General features: G+C 32.9%; 3 protein-coding genes across 3 annotated transcripts; 1 reads left to right on the forward strand and 2 right to left on the reverse strand.

Moving 5' to 3' along the window:
• Positions 1–3,601: 3,601 nt before the first annotated feature.
• On the reverse strand, positions 3,602–9,308 carry LOC146911073 (nicotinamide adenine dinucleotide transporter 1, chloroplastic-like). The gene is made up of 9 exons (XM_085729922.1): positions 8,956–9,308; positions 8,750–8,842; positions 8,524–8,630; positions 6,694–6,742; positions 5,604–5,713; positions 4,824–4,918; positions 4,627–4,715; positions 4,453–4,547; positions 3,602–4,098 (listed from the first exon to the last, which is right to left on the reverse strand). The coding sequence occupies exons 1-9, from the start codon at positions 9,038–9,040 to the stop codon at positions 3,862–3,864; spliced, it is 960 nt and encodes a 319-aa protein (XP_085586048.1). The 5' UTR covers positions 9,041–9,308; the 3' UTR covers positions 3,602–3,861.
• A 1,202-nt stretch (positions 9,309–10,510) lies between these two features.
• LOC146911074 (Drought-responsive family protein) lies at positions 10,511–14,227 on the reverse strand. The gene is made up of 5 exons (XM_085729923.1): positions 13,911–14,227; positions 13,666–13,811; positions 12,294–12,371; positions 11,889–12,148; positions 10,511–10,834 (listed from the first exon to the last, which is right to left on the reverse strand). Exons 1-5 carry the CDS (start codon positions 13,960–13,962, stop codon positions 10,729–10,731), a joined length of 642 nt encoding a protein of 213 aa, XP_085586049.1. The 5' UTR covers positions 13,963–14,227; the 3' UTR covers positions 10,511–10,728.
• Positions 14,228–17,576: 3,349 nt separating this feature from the next.
• On the forward strand, positions 17,577–22,980 carry LOC146911075 (syntaxin-43-like). Its single transcript, XM_085729925.1, has 8 exons — positions 17,577–17,878; positions 18,501–18,777; positions 19,391–19,480; positions 19,956–20,033; positions 21,851–21,928; positions 22,009–22,074; positions 22,187–22,267; positions 22,425–22,980. Exons 1-8 carry the CDS (start codon positions 17,676–17,678, stop codon positions 22,530–22,532), a joined length of 981 nt encoding a protein of 326 aa, XP_085586051.1. The 5' UTR covers positions 17,577–17,675; the 3' UTR covers positions 22,533–22,980.
• Positions 22,981–24,089: the final 1,109 nt, after the last annotated feature.

The following is a 24,089-nucleotide window of genomic DNA, read 5'->3' on the forward strand; positions in this document are numbered from 1 at the left end:
CAGAATTGAAGGAAGAGATTGTTGGCATGTCATCCCTAACTAGTTGGCAACCCATAAAATAAAATACAGCACCATGCAATCAGATGGCTACCTTTTTGTTTCTTTTTCTCTCAGAAAAATGCTAATACTGAACATTATACACGCATATGGGACCATAATTGTTGATCATTGTTAAAGTTAACCATTAATTTTCAATTATTATTTGAATATACAAACTAATCTAATACAACTTAATTATTATTAGTTATTATTGAAAGGTTAAAGTTAGGTGTTATTGCTTTATCTTTATGACTTTCACATGTTGAGGGGAGCCCAGCTTCAATATATCATTATATTCCTGAAGCCTCTTTGTGAGGTTAACATCACTTTCCGGTGTAGAAATATGCAGATTCATGAAGGTAGCCAGCCACATCATACAATGGAAGCACATGCATACTTCATTTTTTGGAAAACAGTACTCAATCTCTGGATCCATTACGTAATGCACCTTTCATTAATACATACCCTTCCCCCAAATTTTAATTCGAACATACTTTCTACATACATATATATATATATATATATATATATATATATATATATATATATATATATATATATATATATGGGGTTTGCTAGAACACACCCATTAGTTTTTATGTGGGAGTGTTTTAGCAAGTTATAACTAAAAAGTTAATAAATACACCTTAAGGTGTATGTTGCTATAACACACCTTCTAACAAAAACAAGTGGGTGTGTTCTAGCAAATCCTATAGGGGTTTGCTAGGATACACCCACTTACTTTTTAGAAGGAGTATTTTAGCAAGTGAATAACTAAAAAGTGATTAAATACACCCTAAGGTGTAGCTTTGCTAAAACACTCCCACATAAAAACTAGTGGGTGTGTTCTAGCAAATCCCTATATGTATGTATGTGTGTGTATATATATATATATATATATATATATATATATATATATATATATATATATATATATATATATATATATATAATATGTATACCTTTTTCTATATAATCTTTTCCATCAACAAATTGTTGCTATACAAACCTGATCATTCAATATATAAAGGCGGGGAAAGCTCAAGTGGATATTTTTTTTTACCTTATAAGTTATACACATTAATATTGAGATATTTCAAAGGTTTTTTCTATGTACATTTACACATTTGACTAATCTTCATTGATTGATGGCTAATTTATCCACATTCTTAAATGTAACCTAAGCCTCACCTATTTGACAACATCATTGTATTTGTATATATCCTTTTGTCAAAAATAGGTACTAGTAGATTAGACTAATACTATGACAATTTATTTGACATGCATGGTTGAAAGAAGACAAACATACTTGTGTGTCAACATTATTACATTTTTATTACATTTTTTTTTGGCATCATACAATTTGGTTTGTTTAAAGTGAGAGGAAACCGTGAATTTGAACGACATGGCAAATTTTTTGCTATAAAGAAGACTTACATCCTTATATGATTCTCAAATTTTAAATTTGAATTATTGTATTTGAAGATAGGTAAATATAAATACTTTGCAAGTGCTCTTTAAACTTTCCATCTAGAAGAAATATGATATCATCCTTACGTCCTAAATTTATTTCATAAAGAAAATACTTCTGATATCCCATAAAAAAATCAGAACAACCAAGTCATTTGCTAATTGCAAGAAATTCATATTTAATTTTACTTTTTATTTATTTTGGTTTTGTTTTTACTATTTCATTGTTAACAAAGTTCTTTTTGTAATCAGTTAAAATTGAAAGTTTTAAAATAAGACGAAATAAATCTATCAAGCAAATGATTATCTTAAATATGATATTTATCGTAACTTTTACCAAAAAAAATTATTTAAAGTATCTACATATATTTTATTGGATAGCTAAAGTAAACATAGAATATAGTTAGTTACTCATACCAAAAATAAAAAGGTAGCTTTTGCTACCCGATAGATAGTCGTACTTGCGAGCCACTGAAATAAATGTTAGGTTTAATTGCATGTTTGGTCCCTTATGTTTATTTTAGTTTTTAAGTTGGTCCCTTATGTTTTGAAAGTTTCAAGTTGGTCCCATACGTTTATTTTAGTTTTCAAGTTGGTCCCTTACGTTTTGAAAGTTTCAAGTTAGTCCCTTATGTTTATTTTAGTTTTCAAGTTGGTCCCTTATGTTTATTTTAGTTTTCAAGTTGGTCCCTTATGTTTATTTTAGTTTTCAAGTTGGTCCCTTATGTTTTGGACCGACTTGAAAACTAAAATAAACATAAGGGACCAACTTGAAAACTAAAATAAACATAAGGGACCAACTTGAAACTTTCAAAACGTAAGGGACCAACTTGAAAACTTTTAAAACGTAAGGGACTAACTTGAAACTTTCAAAACGTAAGGGACCAACTTAAAAACTAAAATAAACATAAGGGACCAAACATGCAATTAAGCCTAAATGTTAAGAGTCAATCTATCCTCACTAACTGCTGGCCAAAGAGTGTTTCATATATGACGTCACGACACCAATAACGCCACTCCTTGCCATCTACTAGTAAATCTCAGGCAGTATCGTCTAGTCTCTTGATTGTCTTTATCTACCTTGTCTTATAGCTCAAAATAATAGTATTAAATCATGTTGATAGAACTCCGATTGAGAGGAGCTGAAATCAATGCAAAGAGTTGTTTTCTTCTAGTTGTCGTAGAAATGGACAAACGAATCCAATTCAATATGTCTTGTCGAGCCGTTCAGGTATGTCTCAAAACCTTTTTTAATAGACAAATGGCGAACTCGTAATAGAAATAATATTTTAAAGTTAAAATTTTGTGTTTTTTAAAAAAGAAAACTGCTTTTGAATTTTTTAACGCTCCCTTATGACACAAGTTAACAAAATAAATTTATTATTACAAAATTTTATATTGGACAACACGTGTCCTGCTTTTAAAAATAGCGTAATCCAACAACCATCTAATAATGAATGAGGTGAAAAACACCCATCCGTAGTTGAAAGTTACATGTTTGGCAAGAAATTTTGTAGAAACGCAACCTATTCCTTCCTTCCTGCTGTTGAACGTTTTGTATGGTGTTCGAAAACCCACTTAAGTCAAGATTTTGACAGCATAACTCTCCTAAAGTGAAGTTTAATGATAAACTGACTCGCTATATTCTCATGCAAGCCAAACACATGACACTGTACGAGTAAATGGTTTTACACAACCAAATCATGTTATTTATTGATTGGCCATTTATCACAATAAATAACATGATTTGGTAGGAGCATGTCTCATATTAGCACAAATGGGGGGGCCTGTCTCGTTTTTTTTCATAATTATTTAAATTAGTATTAGTAGTAGAAGAAAACAATAGATTATTTACATCCTTTTACCATACTACCATATCGAAATAACTTGACCTGTGAATCTAGCTTATTATGTGGTGAGTGTTTGAACACTGGCCTGTCCATAAAGTATTTGTACACTGAATCTAGATTCCAAGATGCTAGGTGTAAGAGATGTGAAACAGCTTTAGTTTTTGAGTTTTAAAAGAATATGATATGATACGAGTATTCAGTAGTTTCCAAATAAAATAAATGACATCCTCACAGTATCATCATACTACTAATGTCTTTATCGTCATCATCATTCTCAAATCTATAATTATCCATTGGTCTCTCTACAAAGTACAAACAATGACCTTGCAGACGTTTGACCAGGGAAAACAGTCTCAATTGTTGCTTAAATAATGTGTTGCTCTACCTAAAAATATAAAGAATGGTATATGCATCGCCAGGAGAATCATTTATCAGCTGGACTAGCTAATGTTTTTGATCTACTGTTATAGATGATAGATGATCATGTCCATAATCAATTATATCACAAAATATGAGGATGTGGATCAGAAGGAAAATGTGAAACAAGAAAACGGTGTATCATTTCAAAGCTGGTGAATGTGATTACGGCAGCTGGTGTTGTCCTCAAAAGGTTGGTGGCACATCCTCGGTAAAAGCCAGGTACACCTTCTTGTTGAAAAACCTTTCTTATACAGTCAATCATACCAGAGTATCGTTTCTCAGAGTGATGCCCTTGTTCTTGCAATCTGGAACGTACTACCTGCAAACATAATTAAAAAATGTTACTTTTTAATGTGCCCAAAGAATGAAAATGAGTAACATTAAATTTAGTAACATTAAATTTAAGAATCCCGGCTCAATTCAGAGGGATATGGCTCTCTAAGTTGGGGCAGTTAAAGAGAGGAAAGGATGAAAAAAGTGGAATATTCAAGAAAAAGCTAATTGCAAAGAAGTAAGTATTATTCTAGGGTTCTTTAAACATTGAAGGACTATAAACTATTTTTCCATCAAATGATTGGCAAAGTTATTTCATTCGCAAGACCAGGCATCAAGAGGTATGACTACCTACAATTGTGCAATCTTTAACTAAATTAAGTGTTATTCAGCAACATACCTCATGGGGATATGTCAATGTGGATGCAAAAATTTTGGAGACAGATGAAGCAATAGCAACATCGCGTGCACCAAGTTTATCGACTGCTGCGTCATCTAATACAAAACAACGATCAAACTAAGTGACTGCCAAAATTTCAAGAGTATACAGAGAAGAGAACAGGCATGAAATTACCTTGATTTGCTAAATAAAATTTTATTGTTTCATACATCGGGAATTGAATGGCAACATGACTGATACCAGCTAGGGCAGGTACAAGACCACTGTTTATGGTAAAGAATATACCAACCGTCATTAAAGTGTTAATTATTAATCATAATGTCATGTCCATTGACCATCCAGTTGCTTTTTCGTGATTAAAAAACACCAACCTGTACAGCCCCCGTATGCCCTCCTCGCTTGCAATTCTCCTCAATGCAGATAGTGTGCTCCTATATGGCACAACACCAGATCTCATTCCCTGGGTCTGCATTAAAAAGGCAGCAAGCTTACATTGCAGAATATACAAACGTGCACTGATTATAAGCTAGACTAGTTCTTTTATTGTGTCTACTCTATGATTTCAATACGTAATAATGCGTGTAAGATGGAGTTTTATGTGCCTAATAATAAATAATGTCATATGGAGGGGAGTCAAATCACTAGAGGTAGGGGAAGACCTAGAAAACTATAAGAGAAACTATCAAGAAGGGTCTTAAGATTAATGAGTTGGATAAAAGTATAGTTTTGTTAGAACACTATGGCTTCGTTTGATTCATGTAGCCGGCCCCACTTAGTGGGATAAGGCTTGGTTGTTGTTGTTGTGGAGTTTTATGTGCCGAATAATAGATAATATGATCTGACCAAGACAAAAAAAATATACACTAGCTGTTTTATGTGCTCGATCTTTTGTTCAACCCACTAAATAGAGGTTTTATTATCTTCCATGGATGTGATACATAGAGCTTCCAAACAATGTCAAATGCACAAGGACTTCATTGCCTCTTCATTTGATTACCACACAATCCTAGAAACCGTATGCTATTAAGAATAGAAAAATTGAATTTTACTAAGAATATAGGTAGCTCATGCATTACGCCAATTATATAAGAATGACTGCTAACATAATCAAATAATTAGCAGAACATTCGGCATGAATTGAAGAAACGCACTTGAAGTCTAGTCTTGACAACCCAAAGTGGATTTGTAAACAAGGTAGTTGCAGCTCCAGCACCAGCAGCAGCTGCCATATTAGATCCAACTGAAAGGTGATGGCTTTCATCTGCATAAATATCATAGGGGTTATATATAATTTGTACATTTTTATAACTCGCTGCGAGAACCTATGAATCCCACACATAGTACGACACAAATACGGGGACACCATGAAATTTTAAAAAGCAAGATATGACACAATTCACAGTGTTGTGTTGTGCAACATAAATGCACAGTGTTTGTTAAAGGGCATTCACATTACTAACTGCTCATTAATATATAAACATATCAATAGTCAATATATAATGATCACAATTTATTAAAAAGATATACTTAGTGATTGTAATAAGTAAGCATAATTACATATCTCTAGTGATCATGATACGTAAGTGTTTATGTAACATTAAAATGCACAATGTTTATTAGGAGGCATGCACATTACTAATTGTTCGTTAATACATAAAATATCAATTGTCATTATGCAATATATGATGATCACCCCCAAAAAAAATTTACTTAAGTAGGCATTTTTTATTCTTAAAATTTGGGTTAGACCTAACTCAACCCTTCAAAACTGGCTTTTAAGGTGAAGAATGCCTCCCACTTATAAACTCATTTTCAGGCCATGTCTCACAAATGTGGGACTCTCAACAGTTATATATCTTTCACCGACGCATATCAAAACATATTATTTCTACTATGAATATGTCAAAGAAAAACATACAATTTTGTGTCTATAGTTAGTAAGACATATATAAAATGTATCGTATCCAAATGACAAACGTGTCTTCCTTTGGTAAGATGTAGCTGATAAGTATTGGGCGTAATATTTTTAAAAAGAATAGAAAACTATTATGTACTTCCTAGGCATGTGTTAGACACCAATACTTTTCAATTTTCAAACTATCTTGGCTTCATAGGATAAAACAAAGCAAGTTGGCAGCTCCAAAATTAAAAATCAATAAGTGGACTATTTACATCACAAAAAGAATTATGTCAACAACTCCCCCTAATTTGGTTCAATATGAAAGTAAGCAATGGACTAACCATCGGAATGAAGAAGGCTTTTGAGCTGCTCATACATAGTAAAATAAACCTGCAAGTTTACAATACATTTAGAACACTTAATTATAACATAAGATATCAGTGTTATGCTTTTGAAAAGCATGTAGACAGATTAAATCTTGAGATTTGTACGGCCTAAGAAATAAACCATCTAATAGTAAGCTAAATTGATTAGGCAACAAGAAAGGACCAAAAAAAGGCATAAGCTTAAGGATCAAAGGACCTTACTAGCTTGGCCTAAAAATACTATTAAGTCTCATTGGAATGCTGATAGCTTTGCTTGACTCACAACTATCAAGAATTACTGGGGTCAGCAGTATGTGGGCTATTAGTTTTGCTTTGGTTTTTGTCTTGACTTATTTTAGCAATTTCAATTGGTGTCTTAGAGTCCAACACTTGGTCTTCTCCAAGAATCTGCTACATGTGTAAGTTATTCCATAATTTATTTGACTTAAATGGTCTGTGCACTCTGTATCTTAGTAATCGGTAATAATTAGTTTAACATGGGCCTTGAGTCATGAGTCATAGACAATTGGTTCCCAGGCTCTGACTAGTCCTATTAAACTGCATCACAACTATCGAAATTTCAATTATTCTAAGCCAACGCATATATATACTTTATACATCTTCACTTTCTCCCCTTATTGTGACTTAATTGGAGAAATTTTCGTGTCTTCTATCTTTGTACCTTCATTTCCTTCTTTAACAAGATTCTAGCACACTCGTTCTATTTGTCATCTTCATCACAGAGCATAGTCTACATTTATTAGCAACTTGGATTTATTATGGAAAATGACGGAGAGATAGAAGATGTCAACCATAGGAATCAAATAGCGTTGATGAAATGGAAGAAGTCTCGAGTGTAATTTGAGATAGAAAAATAACAGTCAAACGAAAACGAAATTTTTATCACACAACTATAAGACCTGCAATGTTATGCTGAATAGAATGTCAGGTAATAGTGATATAGCTTTCAAAAGATACTTGAGGTAGCTCTCATAGTAGAAAATATGATTGTCTTATTTTAAGTAATTTGAACATGTGCAAAGAAAACTCGTGGAAGCATCAATAAATAAGATAGACAAGATGGAAGGTGGCCCAATAATTAGCAATAAGTAGAGATCAAGGAAAACTATAGGTCAAAAGCAATTCAAATTTAAATGATTAATCTTAGGCTATGGCTCGTGACAGGACATTATGGTATTGTCTAATCCACACAGCTGATCCCATTTAGCGAGAAAAAGCTTTTGGTTATTGTTGTATAATATGTATAGTAAAGCCCCAATAACTTAATCACTTAGAACCAGCCTTAAAATATAAAAGGCCGGTTGAATTAAGATCAAGCTCACAGTGATCGTGTGCTCTAGTATTTCAAGAAGAAACGTCTGAAAACAATCTAGCTCACAGCGATCGTGTGATCTAGTATTTCAAGAAGCAGCATCTGAAAAGAATCTTTGTCAAGAAATCATAAAACACTCAAAATCTATCCTCGGCTAAAAGTGGTAGAGTTGCAAGTAACTGACTTCATACCCTGGCATTTCAGAGCAACATCAATCCAATGACTTCAATGTTTAAACAAGTATCCAAAACAAAACAGTTTTGGAAATGTCATCTTTTTCCCAATGCATTCATTAATTATTATTATTATAGATATATTTCATTGCCAATTTGAGGCTAGAATTGCCAAGGTTACCACAAATACTAGACGGGAATGTAATAACTCTGTCGAGATTCTATTTGTCATATACTTATTAAGAGCATAATACACGCAGAGTCGCAGACAAAATATGGATAAGGAAAACAAGGACTCACCGCCCAATTTGGAAGCAAAGCTAACACAGTGGGAGCCAGCCCACGGTACATGCCACGTAACCCCTCCTTGTGGAATATTTGTTGCAAACTAGCAACTATCACACTACCTGAGAACAAAAGCACCCAATCCACGAAAATTGCAGTATTCAGTTTCAGTAGTTCAACTGTTGACTAAGTTTCATATTGTTATTTGATCCTTCATGTAATAATACTAAAAAGCTCATACCTTTAACAGTTCCATTAGCGAGCTGAGGCAGACCAACCTGAAACCTAGTTTTGATAACATCTAAAGGACACACAAACGTAGCAGCAATAACTCCTACAAATCAAATCAAATTAAAACACAAGGAATTGGAAGAAGAAATATAAAGAAATGAATTGAATTAATAAAAAAAAATTGGGGAGCTGATAAAAGAAGGTATGTATGTATACCGGCGGAAGCACCGGATGCAGCATTGAAGAGGATACATTTGGGGTTGATATTAGTGGGTGCGGCATGGGCATCGGAAGAAGACATGGCTGGTGAAATCAATAGAAAAAGAGTCCTCTCTGGAGAGGGCTATGACGGAGGAACAAGGTCGCATGGCCTGAAACTGGGAAAGAGATTGAGAGACAGAGTCTCTGTTTCGATGATGGATGGATGGATCGATCGATTTGAGACGAATTAGATTAGGGTTCTATCTATCAACGTCGTCAACGCGCGAGAGTCAGTCAAATTTGTCACCTCACCACAAATAACCATTCCTTTTTCTCTGCTTCTCCGTCACCAATCCACAATTACCCTTCCTCAATAGGTCCCCCCATCAACTAACTTCAATGTCCTATGACACTAGTTAAAAAAAAATAAACAAATTTTAATTTTACTTTTTTAAATATAAATAAAATCAACCATTTATATTGTTTTCAATGAAAATTTTCTATTTTTAGCTGGGTATCGGTTAGTATTATCCTTCTTAATTTATGATACTTCAGTAGATATAGATTGCACAGCTTCGGTCCCTTCTCAAAAAAATTGATGGTACATGATTTTGACAATCCAATTTGACGACGTAACAATATTATTAAGTGATCTGACATGAAAATAAATAATCTAATTGTTGAAAGTATATGATGTTAAATTGAGTCGTGACAAAGCAAACAGACCCAAAATAATATTGTGATGTTATCAAATTGGATCGTTAAAATTATGGATTAACAAAACAAATTGAATTTGAAAACCAAAATTTCGCAATTAAAACTAAGACTAAAACCGTATATAAGCCATTGTTTTATTAAGATATGTTCATTAGACTATTACTAGTTTAAATCATACTCATAAGTGTTGACCACACATTGAAAGTATCAAAAAGTGGAAAATATGAAATTAGAGTTTCAAGTGGAAAATATGAAATTAGAACTCCGACCCTTGCATGTCAATGTCCATAAAGCTTATCAAATGAGCTGTGCACTTGAAACCCATTTCTAAATCGGAGAAATCGGAAATAAAATCTCTCAATTTGTTTGTCTCGTCTTTTTAATTAATTTCATATCTCACTTTTAATTATTTTCTCCTTTTTTTCATATTGAAAATTGATAACAACCTCTCAGGCTCTCACCACACTTTCCCTGTGAGGAGACGGACTAGAATTTCCTGCGTAGTGAAACAACACAGTTTCACGCAGTTTTCAATAATAGCCATTGGATCTTATTGGATGGTACTATTATATTTTTGTCAAGCCAATCCAATGGTTGAAATAACAACTGTGTAGTTTTTTACAGCATTGAATCCAAATCCATAAGGAGGCTGCTAAAACTCTTGTTTTAGGTATAAGCAATTATGATTATAGACCCACTCACTGTGCACAATTTTTACAACTTAAAAGCCTAATATTGTCTTGCAACTTCTGACATTAGGCCTCACTTTACCTCTCACTCACACTCTTACAGCAAAGCAGAACTGTTAGAAGGTATAATTCCTGTGAGATATTAGACAAGGGTATATGCCATGTTTCGTGAACTAATGTAATTTCATAGCCCCGAATGTACATTTCATACAAATAAATATAATTCCTACATATAGCTTAGCTCTCTATACTACATAGATCACAGCGAATACAAATAATTCCTACATATATTATGTATCCTCTTCATGATGGACATCAACTTCTTTAACTCTCCTTTTTTTATTCCATCAAATTGATAAAAACTGATTCTTATTTGTCTGGGTCAAAGGTCGGGATCAAGAATAGTAGACAGCAAAAGCCCCTGTACAAACTCACTACGCCTTGCTTTCTCTACTTGGTCTTTGTCAGATAAAGATGGCGGAACATCTCTGCAATAGTATAGAAGAATTAGATTACATATCCAACAAAGATAGAGATAAAAGTAGATAAGTTAATCAAATATCTTAATGAAGAATACAGTTTCATAAAGTGAGAAAGTTTTGTTTGAAACCTGAGCGGGACAATATACCGAGTAATGATCATAGTATTTGGTAGGCGACAATTATATTGTTAGACATGTTCCACCTTTATGCCTTTTTCAATGCTTAACTATATTTTATTAAAAAAGTTCTAAATATTTCAATTCTCTATTGTCTACCTTAGTATGATAATCAATATTGTGTGATCCATGTGTATACACGAGTATTTTACTAGTACAGTTTTGAACAAGAACAAATCAACAGGGAGTTAATGAAGGCCGCACTAAGAAACATATATCACGTAACCATTTCCTCTAATCTTTTTTATCTAAAAAAGTGCGAGAAAGAAACAAAAATAATTCATGAATCTGTGTTTTTTTGCACACACAACCAGGTTTTTATCTCATATCACCATTCATTGCCTCATAGCATAACCTATACTATTACAAGATGTAGCACAGGTCCAAAAAAAGAATAGACTTAAATTGCCTCCTCAAGTATATTATCAACTTTGCAGTGAATGTTACAAAGTTGAAAAGTATTAATAATTACAAATATTACAAAATATAAATCAAATCCAATTGTATTAGAGGGATGCTTCTAGTGATTTAATGTAAAATGCCTGTTAAGAATATCTAGAGGTAAATTTTTGGAACAATCAATGATCCACCAGCTAATTATGATAGGATCAAGCAGCTTGTATGGACAATAAATTTATGATTTCTAAGTTAATGTTTATAATACAAGAGTAATGTGGTATATTCATAATCAAAAGTAAATTGTTGGAATTAAAATGAACTATGACCTGGGCAAACTTTACAAGCAATATTAGGGTCTCGAGTCTTATAGTCGCTACTTTTAAAAAGACTTTAACCAACACTTTTAATTTGAAGATTAGTCTCATAGTTATGTCTATGGCGATATTGAAAAAAAGAGAAGCTGAAAGAGTGATACTATATCTTACCTTTCTAACACTGTATCATGTGAGTGTATTTCTTCAATGCTTGCTTCACTTGATGAATCATGCTGCACATTTTCATGTTCACTGGAAGCAGTTGCACCACATAAAAATGACAGAAATGGATCACAAGTCGTTTTGGAGGTAGGCATCACAGGCGGCAACTCATCAGAGCAAGATTTCCAGTGTCCATCCCGTCGACCCTTTCTTGAAAAGGAAAGGGTTTGGTAGGAATCATGTTTATGGGATTTTGATTTGAGATGACTGTAATCTCCAGTAAAGGAAACACACGGTTGAATGAAAGACAAATGAAAAAACAACGACAATAAGTAAAAGGAGACAAAAACAAAATTAATGGTATTTATTTTGATGAAGTAAAAGCATTTCTATGATGAAAATCAGAAAGGATATCTTAAATAAGTCTCCATGTTGTGCTGTTATGTGATCAACAATATTTGTTCCAACCCACATGGCACAAACTGGACAAATCTGCATGAACAAACAAAGATGGATATAAATGAGGGTAATTCGACGAACCTGAGTATAAATAGCACTGCAAATGATAAGCTAGTAGAGAAATCTATTTTTATGGTATAAAAGAAATTATACACACTTTTGATTTCATGGGCTATTGCAGGTAGTCATCATCACCAACTTCTAAGTCTGCTAATTGAACCCTCAAATCAAGAGGAACATTATTAATAATAGGTCATTTAGCAAACTTGTGATAATATGGAGTATCTTACTAATATTATCACTTCTTATAATCCATATTGAAGTAAAATTTAATAAAGTATTCAAATTTTGATATTTATCATCATATATATTAAAGAAAACTCATGCAATTACAAATATGTTATCAGTCAGATGATTAATGGAAAGTATTAGTAAGATCTAGACCAATAACCAAATGCAACATTTCTCCTGAAAGGCAATTCAAATTTGCAAACTTCTAAATTAAGTGTATCATAAAATGCTACATCTTGGAATTCATTTTTGACTTGTAGGAAAAATCATTGTCTTTGGAAGAAGGAGACAGCAATTTACTAAGGCCTTGGAAAAGTGAGAAGCAATTACATTGAACCAATCCATATTTGAAAGAAACTACATTCAACTCAAATTACAAGCATCGCCAGATAAGTTGATAACCACGGTCCACAGTGATTCACAAAGGTTCTTTTTATGTTTGTTTTTTTTTTTCAAAATAAATAGCAACTGTTGAATGCACTGAATCTCAAATGCAATTACTAACACATGCTTCTTTGTGAATTTGAAGATCATGAATAAGCATGTTGATTCTAAAAGAGGGAGAACAAATGAAAACTGAAAACCAATGAGCTTTCTTTGTCAAGCGGAAAACAACTATCTGGGAGTTCTCAATGAGGTCTTATTGACATGCTAGTAATTGCAAATTATACCAAGGCTTCAGATGGATTTGAAAAACCACCTGAATCTACCAGACTACCACAAGTGGTTGGTCCGCAGTGTGTGTATGTCCCGGGTATTTGAGTTTGATTCCAGCTCATCAAAATTATGGATTTGAAAAGTTCCAAACTGGATAAGTTATACTCCGGTCATAAAATTTGAGCTAAGTCTAATTAAACCTTACAAAACCGGCTTGTAAGCGAGGGTCTTGGGAGTGCCGCCTCCTATGTTTTCAGGCATAGCATCTCACTGATTAAATGTGTGATTCTTAATACAAAGGTACATAAATTATTAATATTTTAAGTCTAAAAGTTAATAAGAGTAGAAAGCTGATTAAGGTGTGAGATAAGTAAAATACCCCAGATTCGGCTTCTATTGGATGGTCCAAATCAATATGGCAACATAGTTCTAGAAGATCAAAATCCTCCTCACAAAATGGACATGGATAAATCGTCATCAACTCTTCATCTCCGTTCACCTCTTCAAAATCGATTAAGAGCTCCTCTGTTCCAAATAAACATGTAAAAAACATTCAGCTAAGTGTAAGACAGAACACAAATAAAAATCCATAAAAACAGTTTAAACAAGAATGTATTGAATCACCTAAGTGGGATTTGAGCCTTGATTGGTAGCTTTTAGAAGTCTGGTCTTCCATTGACTTATGTGAAGTACTGGGGTTGTTTTCACAAATACGATGAAAATTGTGTTGTGTCCGACAGAAATTTTTTATCGTGTTTGTTGTTATTTATGGGTTGAAAGTGTTATGTTGTGTTGCTATATAGAGATAGAAATAGATAGAAGGAAGGAATTCAAAGTACATACGTGTAACATGTTAGAGGCAAAGGCTAAGGAAAAGAGAAGGAGGAAAGTACCGAGGAATTTCGGTTTCCGAGTGTGCGTGCGTGGTTGTTGCGTTGGACATTGAATCCTTAGCAAGCACGAATTCTACATTTACCAAAACGCCCTTCATGCCACTCTTTCTCTTTGTATCTTTTGTTTTTGAAGATGCCAAGTTGGCAAAGCTTCCTAGACCAAGAGCAACCACCGGAGAAGAAATTCATTTTTGAATATTTAAATAGATTTTACGTGTATATATTATTTATTTATAGTAATATCTAATGAGCATTTAGTTAGCCTTGATTTTTTTAGTGAGAGAAACTTCATCATGTTCTTAAGTTCTCTTTCACTTGTCAAGAAGGAGGAGTTTAGTCATTTTTTGATCTAAAATCACTCTTTGCATCCTTTTTCCTTTTTTTTAATCTAAATAAGTGATTTTCATATATATATATATATATATATATATATATATATATATATATAAAGTTTTCCTTTTGTGTTTTTATTGATTTTGTTGCCTGAGTGCGACTTTGTGTTGTTCATCGTCTTGTGCGACATTGTTTGATTTCGTGTCTTATTGAAATATCAATTTCGGTCAATCACATAATCAATCAAAGATTTGAGCGTCAACGTTGCAGATCCGAAAACATGAGTATTTTGGTGATTTATATTTTATCATATTATTTATAGACATTTTGCCATTGTATGTTGTTAAATTGGGTGTCATGAGTTTGTTCGCAGATTCACCAATTACGCTTTTAGCAATGTTGATCATGTCATTGTATTTTATGTATTCTATCAATTTAAAACAAATGAATATTGTTTTCCTTTTGTCAAAAAAAATTAATGAGCATTTAATCCATCCAACTCAATACTTCACGCAATTTTTTAAAACGGGACTCATTAATCATTTATCAATAATTTTATAACAATACATTTTAATATTATAATCTTTAAAATGAGTGGGACCCATAGAGGGAGGCACATACTTGAGACACTCTTCTCATTAGATACACATCTTCTTTTTTCCACAATGGGAGTGTCCGTTAGATATTGATTTATGGAGTCATGATACTCCCATCGTGGATGGTATAATGGGTTCTTATTATTTTCATTTCAATTTCAACCCTTGTTTGGCTTTGAGTAAAAAAACAATAATGTTAACGTGTGTCTCCGATGTATTCTTTAAAAATCTTAAAATGTAAATTTTTACAAAAATTTGTGTATTAAATTCATTGAAAAATAAAGTATTTCACTTTTTTAAGTAATAATTTCTTAATTTAAAATCTCTAAAGAGTGCTTCGGTGTCACTTGTTAGCAAAGCCGTAAAAATATTATTGTCTGGCTTCTAAAATGTTACTTGCATGGAGACAAAGTTTTGGAACTTTTTCATTCGTCCACATTAGATTGGATGAAATAAATTTTGAACATAGTTTTATAAGTTGTGAAAAATCTCACCTTACAAGTTGTTTTTTATGATCATGTTATGATTAACCTAAGTTTCAAGACAATATCAAAGTCTATCTAAGATATGTCGGGTTGTGTGATATCAAACATTTTAGAACATGTTTTAGATGTTCAGTCATTAATGTGAGGGATATGTTACGAGCCACACGTTAGATGGGATAAGACTTCCACTTAAGTGGTGGCGGTCCTTACATTACAAGTCAATTTTGTAAGATTGACAAGTTATATCTTTTCAACAATAGGAAGTTGAGTCTAACAAAAATGTCATACTCCCACAACACAATAAATCAAAGTTTAAATTTCGGTTGTGAGGTATATTTAGTGTTAGACACTCATTAAATATGTTTACCTTAAGTGAAGAAGAGAATTCAAATATGGCTAGTTAAAGTGAAGGAATCCGTGGAAGGAAAAAAAATTCAACTTTCCAGATTTTAGATAAATTATTATTTTTTGACAAAAATAAAACGATATTCATTCATTCAAATCGATAGATTACATCAGATACAAATATCGCTAAAAACGTAAAGGGTGAATCTGCGAACAAACTCACAGCACCCAAGTTAATAGCATAAAACGGCAAAATGCCTACAAATAATATGATAAAATTTAAGTCACTGAAATTCACATGCTTCTAGATCTTCAACGTTGACGCCCAAATTATTGGTTGGATTTGTAATTGACTGATGTCGATCTTTCAATAGGAAATAAACGAACATCGCGATAAGACGCGAAATCAAACGTCGCACAAGACGACGAACAAAACAACGCTGCACTTAGACGACAAAATCACAAAAAAAAAACTTGATATATGTGAAAACCACATATTTAGAGTGAAAGAAAAGGGGAAAAAGATGTCGAGGGGTGATTCTAGGTCAAAAAATGACCTAAAACCACCCCTCCTCGATGAACGAAAGAGAAAGAAAGTTTAGAGAGAAGTTACCTAAACCTAAATATAAATTATGTTGAAGCAAATTCATTTTTATTAATAATAAGAAAAACAAACTAGCGTTCATTTCAATTATCAATAAAGAGATTTAAAGTGTTTTTTATTTTTTAAAAAAAAAAAGGATTTGAAGTGAATATAAAAGAGGGGAATTAAAAAACATATGCTAAAGAAAGGAGTGCTTAAGGGTCATTTTTTCATTCGAAAATCACTCTCTAAATCATTTGCTCTTTTCCTTGGATCGGTTTTGATATTTTTTTTTCATTTATATTTTGTTTGTTGGTACAATGTTTGGTCAATTTAGATTGGCCTATTTCTTCATTGATGTCCATTACAAATTCAAACGACAACTTCGATGTCTTAAACGTTAAAGATACGGAGGCGTTAGTATTTTGGACATTTGCATTTTATCACATTTGGAGGCATTTTGCAGTTTTATGCTATAAACCTAAGTAATGTGGGTTTATTCACATATTCATTCATTTCGCTTTTAACAACTTTGATATATGTAGTGTTCTTGATCAATGTGATTTCTGTCAATTTAAACGAGTAAATGTTGTTTGTATAGTCTTATAACCCTAAATTTTTATAAAGCTTATGATCAAACCAATATAACTAGTTCTATGGTGCAGAAAGAAGATAAATCTTATGTATGTTAGCTTTTATCGTTGGATCAATAAATTTCAGCAATGAACCAAATGAGATATGATAAGATTTGATCAAATGTTTACATAAATTGTTAAACACCTGAGTTTACATAGTGATGTAGACTTGAGATATTGACGTATAATCTTCAAAAGATTTTAGACTTGAATTTGAATCGGTCTATACAAGTTTTACTCTGACTTTAAATCAACTGTGCTGGTCATCACTAGATTCAGCAAATGAAATGGATTAATCCGTCATTTGACCCGATAGTCTTACTTCTTGAGTAAGAGAAGAGAAGGGATGGACGAGGTAAATTTACGAAACAAACCCTTCCACGATTCCTAAACCCAAAACAGAGCCTTTACGCCTATGGTGTAGTTGAATTCATCGATTTCCACTTTCCATTTCCAAAACGTTTCTGATGACCAACCCACTTTCAGAAATCGAAGAACCAAACCATTTTCGATCATTCAATGGCAACGCGAAATCGAACAGTAGAGTTCAGAAAGTACAGAGACAGCGTCAAAAGCTTACGCACTCCTCTTTCTTCATCAGCTTCTGCTTCTTCCGGTGGCGGTCCTGTCATTGAAATGGTCAACACTTCGCTTCTTCGTACCAATAATGGATCTTCTTATACTCCTCTCAGTACCCATGATCCTGGTCCTTCTTCCTCAAGGTTTTTCTTTTCTCCTTTCTATGCTTATTTTTCAATTCCATACATTATAGCGGTGATTGTGATATATTAGTATTAGAATTTGACCCAGTAGTTAAATTTCAATCCTTTTATCCCTATGGACCTTTGTGATTGTAAAAGTTTAGTTTTTGATTTGTGGGCAGTTCCCTGAGGCCCTTTGTGAGGATAAAAGTTTAGTTTTTGATTAAAATTGTTAATGTTTCCACTTAAGTGGTTAATGAAGTGTTAGATTTGGTTAACATGTGTTGCAACTTATTAATCATCTACCGAATTTTGTTTGCACAAGTTTAAATGTGATTAACCTTGATTTTCAAGTGTTCAAAAATCTACATGTAGTTGAAAAACACCTAAAATTGTGGTTAATAATGTTCAAATCCGTGGTTAATTAAGTTCAATTGATAGTTAACGAGTTGTCGAATTTTGATATACCCGTTTACCACTCATTGAACTTTGTTAACAATTCAAAAGGTTGTCGAATTTTGTTGTCCTAGATTGATGTTCAACTAAAATTTCTGTTTACAAACTTGTTGGGCTTGATACATTCAAAATGTGTACTTGAAAGTCATTGCAATTAATCGTAAAATACTGTATTTTGGCGTGTTAGTGATGCATTTACTGTGGGTTTGCCGCCATCTTGGGTGGATGATTCTGAAGAAATAGCTACAAATATACAAAGTGCAAAGGTTAAAATGTCTGAGTTAACAAAAGCTCATGCAAAGGCTTTGATGCCTTCGTTTGGCGATGGTAAAGATGATCAACGTCAGATTGAGACTCTCACCCGGGAAATTACGGCTCTCCTCAGAAAGTCTGAAGTGAGGCTAAAAAGACTTTCTGCTGGTAGAGGGTCTTCTGAGGATTCTAATGTCAGAAAAAATGTGCAGGTAATTTTGATGTAGAAAAATTCTATACAATCATATATAGTGCACTCTATTTTGTTCAACTCTGCTATTTTTTATCAGTTGAGGTTGACTTTATAGTTCTTAAGGAAGGTAGATGTCGACTCTGATTAATATTTATTTTGGAAGCAAAACAGATAGATACATTTCAGGTTACCGAACAATCCAGGTTTTGACTGCTCTTAGTCAGGACTTAGGAGATTGTCCTGAATGCATATAAGCTATTGAGGAAATGTTATATTTAAGTCAACTATGAATAACTGGTGTTATTGGTCAATTATAGCTTTTGCCTCTCCCCACCCTTCAATAGCCCATCCTGCCTTATCTTGCTCCTCCTTGTTTTTCATGTATTATTCTACATTAACTTATATCCTACTTCATCTGAATTTTGCTGCTCTTTTACTTTTACTTGACTGATTTTCTACTGTTCACTTTGAAAATGGTTTATTCGTAAATTTGGCTTTTTTAAATATACAAGAATTTACCTCTATCTTGAGTGCTTGCATATTTTAGGCAATTTATTGTGTGCAAATTTTTGTTTGTACGAGTCCGACGTCCTGGAATTTGTATGACCGGCTTTTGTATCTACCTTTGGCAGCGTTCACTTGCTACAGACCTTCAGAACCTGTCAATGGACCTCCGGCGGAAGCAGTCAACATATTTGAAACGTTTACAACAGCAACAAGAGGTTACAAATTTTCATGTCTAGCCGGTTTTTCAATTGCTGATTCTTTCATATTATCCTCCTACATTTTTACTATTCCTTTTTCTTTATTTGTTCACGAATTTACATTTGTAGAAATGTTGCCGTTTTTTTATCTTTTTTTCTTTGGATTTAATTGTATACATACACCGGCAATATAAAACTTTTTTACACGTGCATCCAATCAAATCACTCCATTTAGATATTTGTGGCGATGCTTCAGGAATTAACCTAAGAAAGTGGCACTGTTGTGTGATTTGATTGGATGTTTGTGTAAAAAAAAATACACTGTCAGTGCGTAGAAATTAATCTATTATTCTTTTTTTTCTTTTGGTATTCAATTGATTGAACTTATTATCACTAGCCACATTTCTGACCCTCGAGTTTCTGTGATTGGAACTACACCTGTTTGTATTTTATATTGTGTCGCTGACATCTATATTTGGGTGTAATTACACAGGGTTACGACGGGATTGACTTGGAAATGAACTTTAAAGGGAGTAGCTCTGGATTTCAGGATGATGAATTCGAGGATGTGGTATGTGTTTTATTGTAACTAATCTCTCTAGCTGGACAATATTATTTTAAAAAACCTCGTGTAGTGTAATTAAAGGAAGAATTATAGTCCCCCCTAAACAAGTAACTTTTGATGATTTCTCTTCCCAACCAAAGGCAAGTCGTAATGGTGAAATTCCATGATTTCGGTTCAAACTTGACAGTGATGTGTTCTGACCTCTTACAATCCTCTAATTGCAAAAATTGTGTGGGTGTGTGCTGGGGAATGGGATAGTCATAGGACTAAAGAAAAAGAGAAATTTCAAATTAATATTTATTTCTGGGCTCAATTAATGTTATGTCTGATTTTAAAATAACGGTTCTGAAATATTAGATTCAGTTATATCATTATATATAGAGCATCCTCATATAATTATATTTTTTTTAATAATTGTTAGTCAACATGTTAGATGCATATTTTTCTTTTTGTGTCATGAATTTTTTCTTGCTTTGCTGTGGGTTTTAGATCACGGATTCAAAGACATTTATTTTCCTCTCTTTTTTTCCCTGTTGCTGTTTCCTTTGGTTAGGAGGATTAGGGATCCTTAAGAACCTCCTATCCATGAGTTTTTACTTGCTTTGTTGTAGGTTTTAGATCATCGATTCAAAGACATTCAGGGGTTGTTTACTTCTTCATAATGTTTTCAATTTTCACTTTTGATTTTATATGTGTAACAACAACTTTCTTCTTTTTTTTTTTTTTTTGAGAGGAACAACTTTCTTCTTATGATCACCGATATTACCATATGCTCAATTTTCATTTTGACCACCATATGCAGTTGGTGAGGGACAATGAGGTTTTCAGAAACAATAAAGGTGTCTTTTTAACATTTTCAAAAATACTGAATTTGTTTTACGAAATTCACATTGAGAGTTGAGACAATCAGAAAAACATATTTTGACATTCATCATTTATTTTAGAAAGGAAGACACAAGGCCTTATCTTTCCCTCGCTTTTTATCTATTAGTAGTTGCTTGTTCGTGCACAACGTTCTAGTCAAGTTTGCGCTTGAAACGTACAAGCTTCGACTCATATCCTTTTCAGCTGAAACCTGCAATCTCATTTCTCTTTTTACACCCTTCTTTCTTTACTGTTCCGGGCTTCACTTGACATATTTCTTTCTACTGTTCATGAACAAGGAAATGGTCAACAGATAGGGGAAAATAGTTGAAACTTGAAAGGATTTAATTTTTTTTTTTTAAGAAGCTAAATTAGCCCACCAAAATTGACATTGAGGGAATCAAACTTGAGACTTTGAGGAGGAGCACACTCCAAGGTCCCAAGCTAACAACACCAGGCCAACCCAAGTGGGATAATTATACAGAATGAAACTTGAAAGGATTAATTCAGAAGATTATACAGTTTGTGTGAAAGGAGAAACCCTCGTAGGATAATTATTTCTCCTTCGTTGTTCAGATTTTCATTCTTCAGCAACAGATTAGTCATTAATTATTATTTCATTCTTAAGTTCTGATTTGTGTGTTTGTAACACTTCCTCTTGATTTTTCTATTCCAAGAAAAGAAAAGAAAAAGGTTGCTGCAATACGATCTAAATTTTGTAAATAAATCCAATATATTTTTAATATAAAAGGAAAAATGGAAAAGTGATCCCTTTTCTTGTTTTCAGCACACTTGGTTTTATTGAACTATCTAAAATATGATAGTTCATCACTTATCTCACATCATGGATTAATCAAAAAAGAATCGCACAGTGAATTATATATTTTTCATTCTCAAATTTCATATCCTGATGCAGTTGTATCCTAAGAAAGAGATGATGATATTTTGATTGATTTCAGGGTTTTAGTGAAGAGCAAATGACAAAGCTAAAGAAAAATGAACACATCTCAGCAGAAAGAGAGAGAGAAATTGATCAGGTACTTTGAAGGCATTTGGTGTTTCGCTTGTAGACAAATCACTTTATGTATCTTGTCTGACAGTGTGAAATTTACTGTAGGTTGCTAAATCAGTCCACGAACTTGCTCAGATCATGAAGGATCTCTCCGTTCTTGTGATAGACCAGGTAAGTGCCGTACCCTTTTTATTATAAAACAAAATAGATTTATTTATTTTTTTGGCAAAATGGATTTATTATTATGGAATGAAAAGTGATTCAAAAGTTGATGCTTCTGCAGGGAACAATTGTGGATAGAATTGACTACAACATTCAGAGTGTTGCTACAACCGTTGAGGAGGGCTTGAAGCAGTTGCAAAAGGTTCTGTTTTCTCTTACCTTCTTAAATTACTACTTCTGTAAGATTTTGCTCGGTCTTTGCGAGTCGGTGCATTTATCGACCTTTTTTTTTTTTTTTTTTTTTAATTTTGTAGCTGCTATAAGCATGTTATAAATCTATTAAAACATTTTACTTACAGGCAGAAAGAACACAGAAAAAAGGAGGGATGATTACATGTGCAACAGTGCTTGTTATCATGTGCTTTGTCATGCTAGTTTTGTTGATTCTCAAGGAGATAATATTTTAGCCACATTAATTTTACCTGCATTACATACCATCTAACTCGAGAGCTAATTCACTTTCTTCGAGTCTATTTGAATCCAATTGGATTTTGTTTGAAGACGGTTATAATCGGCACTTCAGGTACTGGAGTTTGGTTTCTCAAAGGGCATTGAGTTTACAAAATCAGCCATATCATTGAATTTGAATGGCAATAGGGGGATGCTGCCCACAAAATAGTTTGTTGCATTGTAGTTGTAGGTGCTTGAGATTAATTTAGAAAGAAGATTTGTACATGATTTAACCGACTGTATCAAGTAAATAGTGAGTGATTTTCAGCAACCTCTTTGCTGTCAATTTAGTCTTATTCAAGAACAGATATTGAATTAAACCAAGTAGTAGGGCAAACTACAAATACATCTAAGTCATCAAACGTGTTAATTTACATATATTTCTACGTTTACCACCTCACCAAACTACAATTTTCATTTTTTTCCCTTTTGAAAGATAATTTTCTATTTAATACTATGCCAGCACAAAAAATTACTTGCAAGGGATTTGGCCTTGTTGTTGGATCCTGGCATTTGTGAGGTTTCCTGGTTTTAAATTTTAATGCATTCACGGACAAGACCTGCATTTCGTCCTCTCCTTGCTTGGTCCCACATGTTTCCTTGCAAGTTGTCTTGACCATAAATATATTTATTCAAATTTAAATATCGGAATTCAGGAAATCTTTCATAAATTTATATGCTTGTGAAATTCAAAATTTCTGTGATCTAGAATAATAAATATCCAACAAAAAAAACTAATTAAATGACAGAGGAGACATGTGGGTTGGTTGAACTTCTAGCCCTGTTGCTAAAGCTTGTTGATAGATTTACTAGTAGTAATATTTAACCACACTACACAAGATTTCTTAGGATGAAAGTGTCAGTGATTGGCAAGAACTGAAGTAATACTTGATGGGAAATGTTAACTTGTGTCCTTGAAGCATAAGTTAAGAAGACAAATGTAGAAAGTTTTTATTGGAACTTGTGCATTCAATATCTTAAAAGTTGCAAAAGTTATACTTTCAATGTAAAATTTATTTTTAATTTCCATTTTAAGCTCCTTAACGGGCACAAGTTAACATGACCCTATGAGAGCTGCCGTTAACATACTACTCCCTCCGTCCCATATTACATGACCTAGTTGACTCTGTCACGTATGCCAATGCACAATTTTGAACTTAAATATCTTTAATAATCTATTAAAAAAAATTATGAAAATTTAATATTTTGAAAATATTTATCATAACGAATCCAACAAGATCTTATATGCTATATTTTGTATTTATATATTAGTAGAAAAGTGGGTCAATGCATGTTATATGAATAATACACTTTTTTAAATTAGGTAAATGGAACGGAGGGAGTACTACTAATCAGCAAAATTTAATTTTTACGTAGTACTAGTAATTTGTAATTTGAAAAGCTAAAGCTATTATTCGAAAAGTGATACACATTACACAAACACACATCTTGTTCACATTCCATGTCATGTTATTGGACCGTTTCAGTTCAAAAAGTTGAAACTCCTTTAGTTG

Source organism: Medicago sativa, chromosome 7, assembly GCF_051527215.1.
Source record: "Medicago sativa cultivar Bolivia chromosome 7, Bolivia_mono, whole genome shotgun sequence".
NCBI classification, from domain to species: Eukaryota; Viridiplantae; Streptophyta; class Magnoliopsida; order Fabales; family Fabaceae; genus Medicago; species Medicago sativa.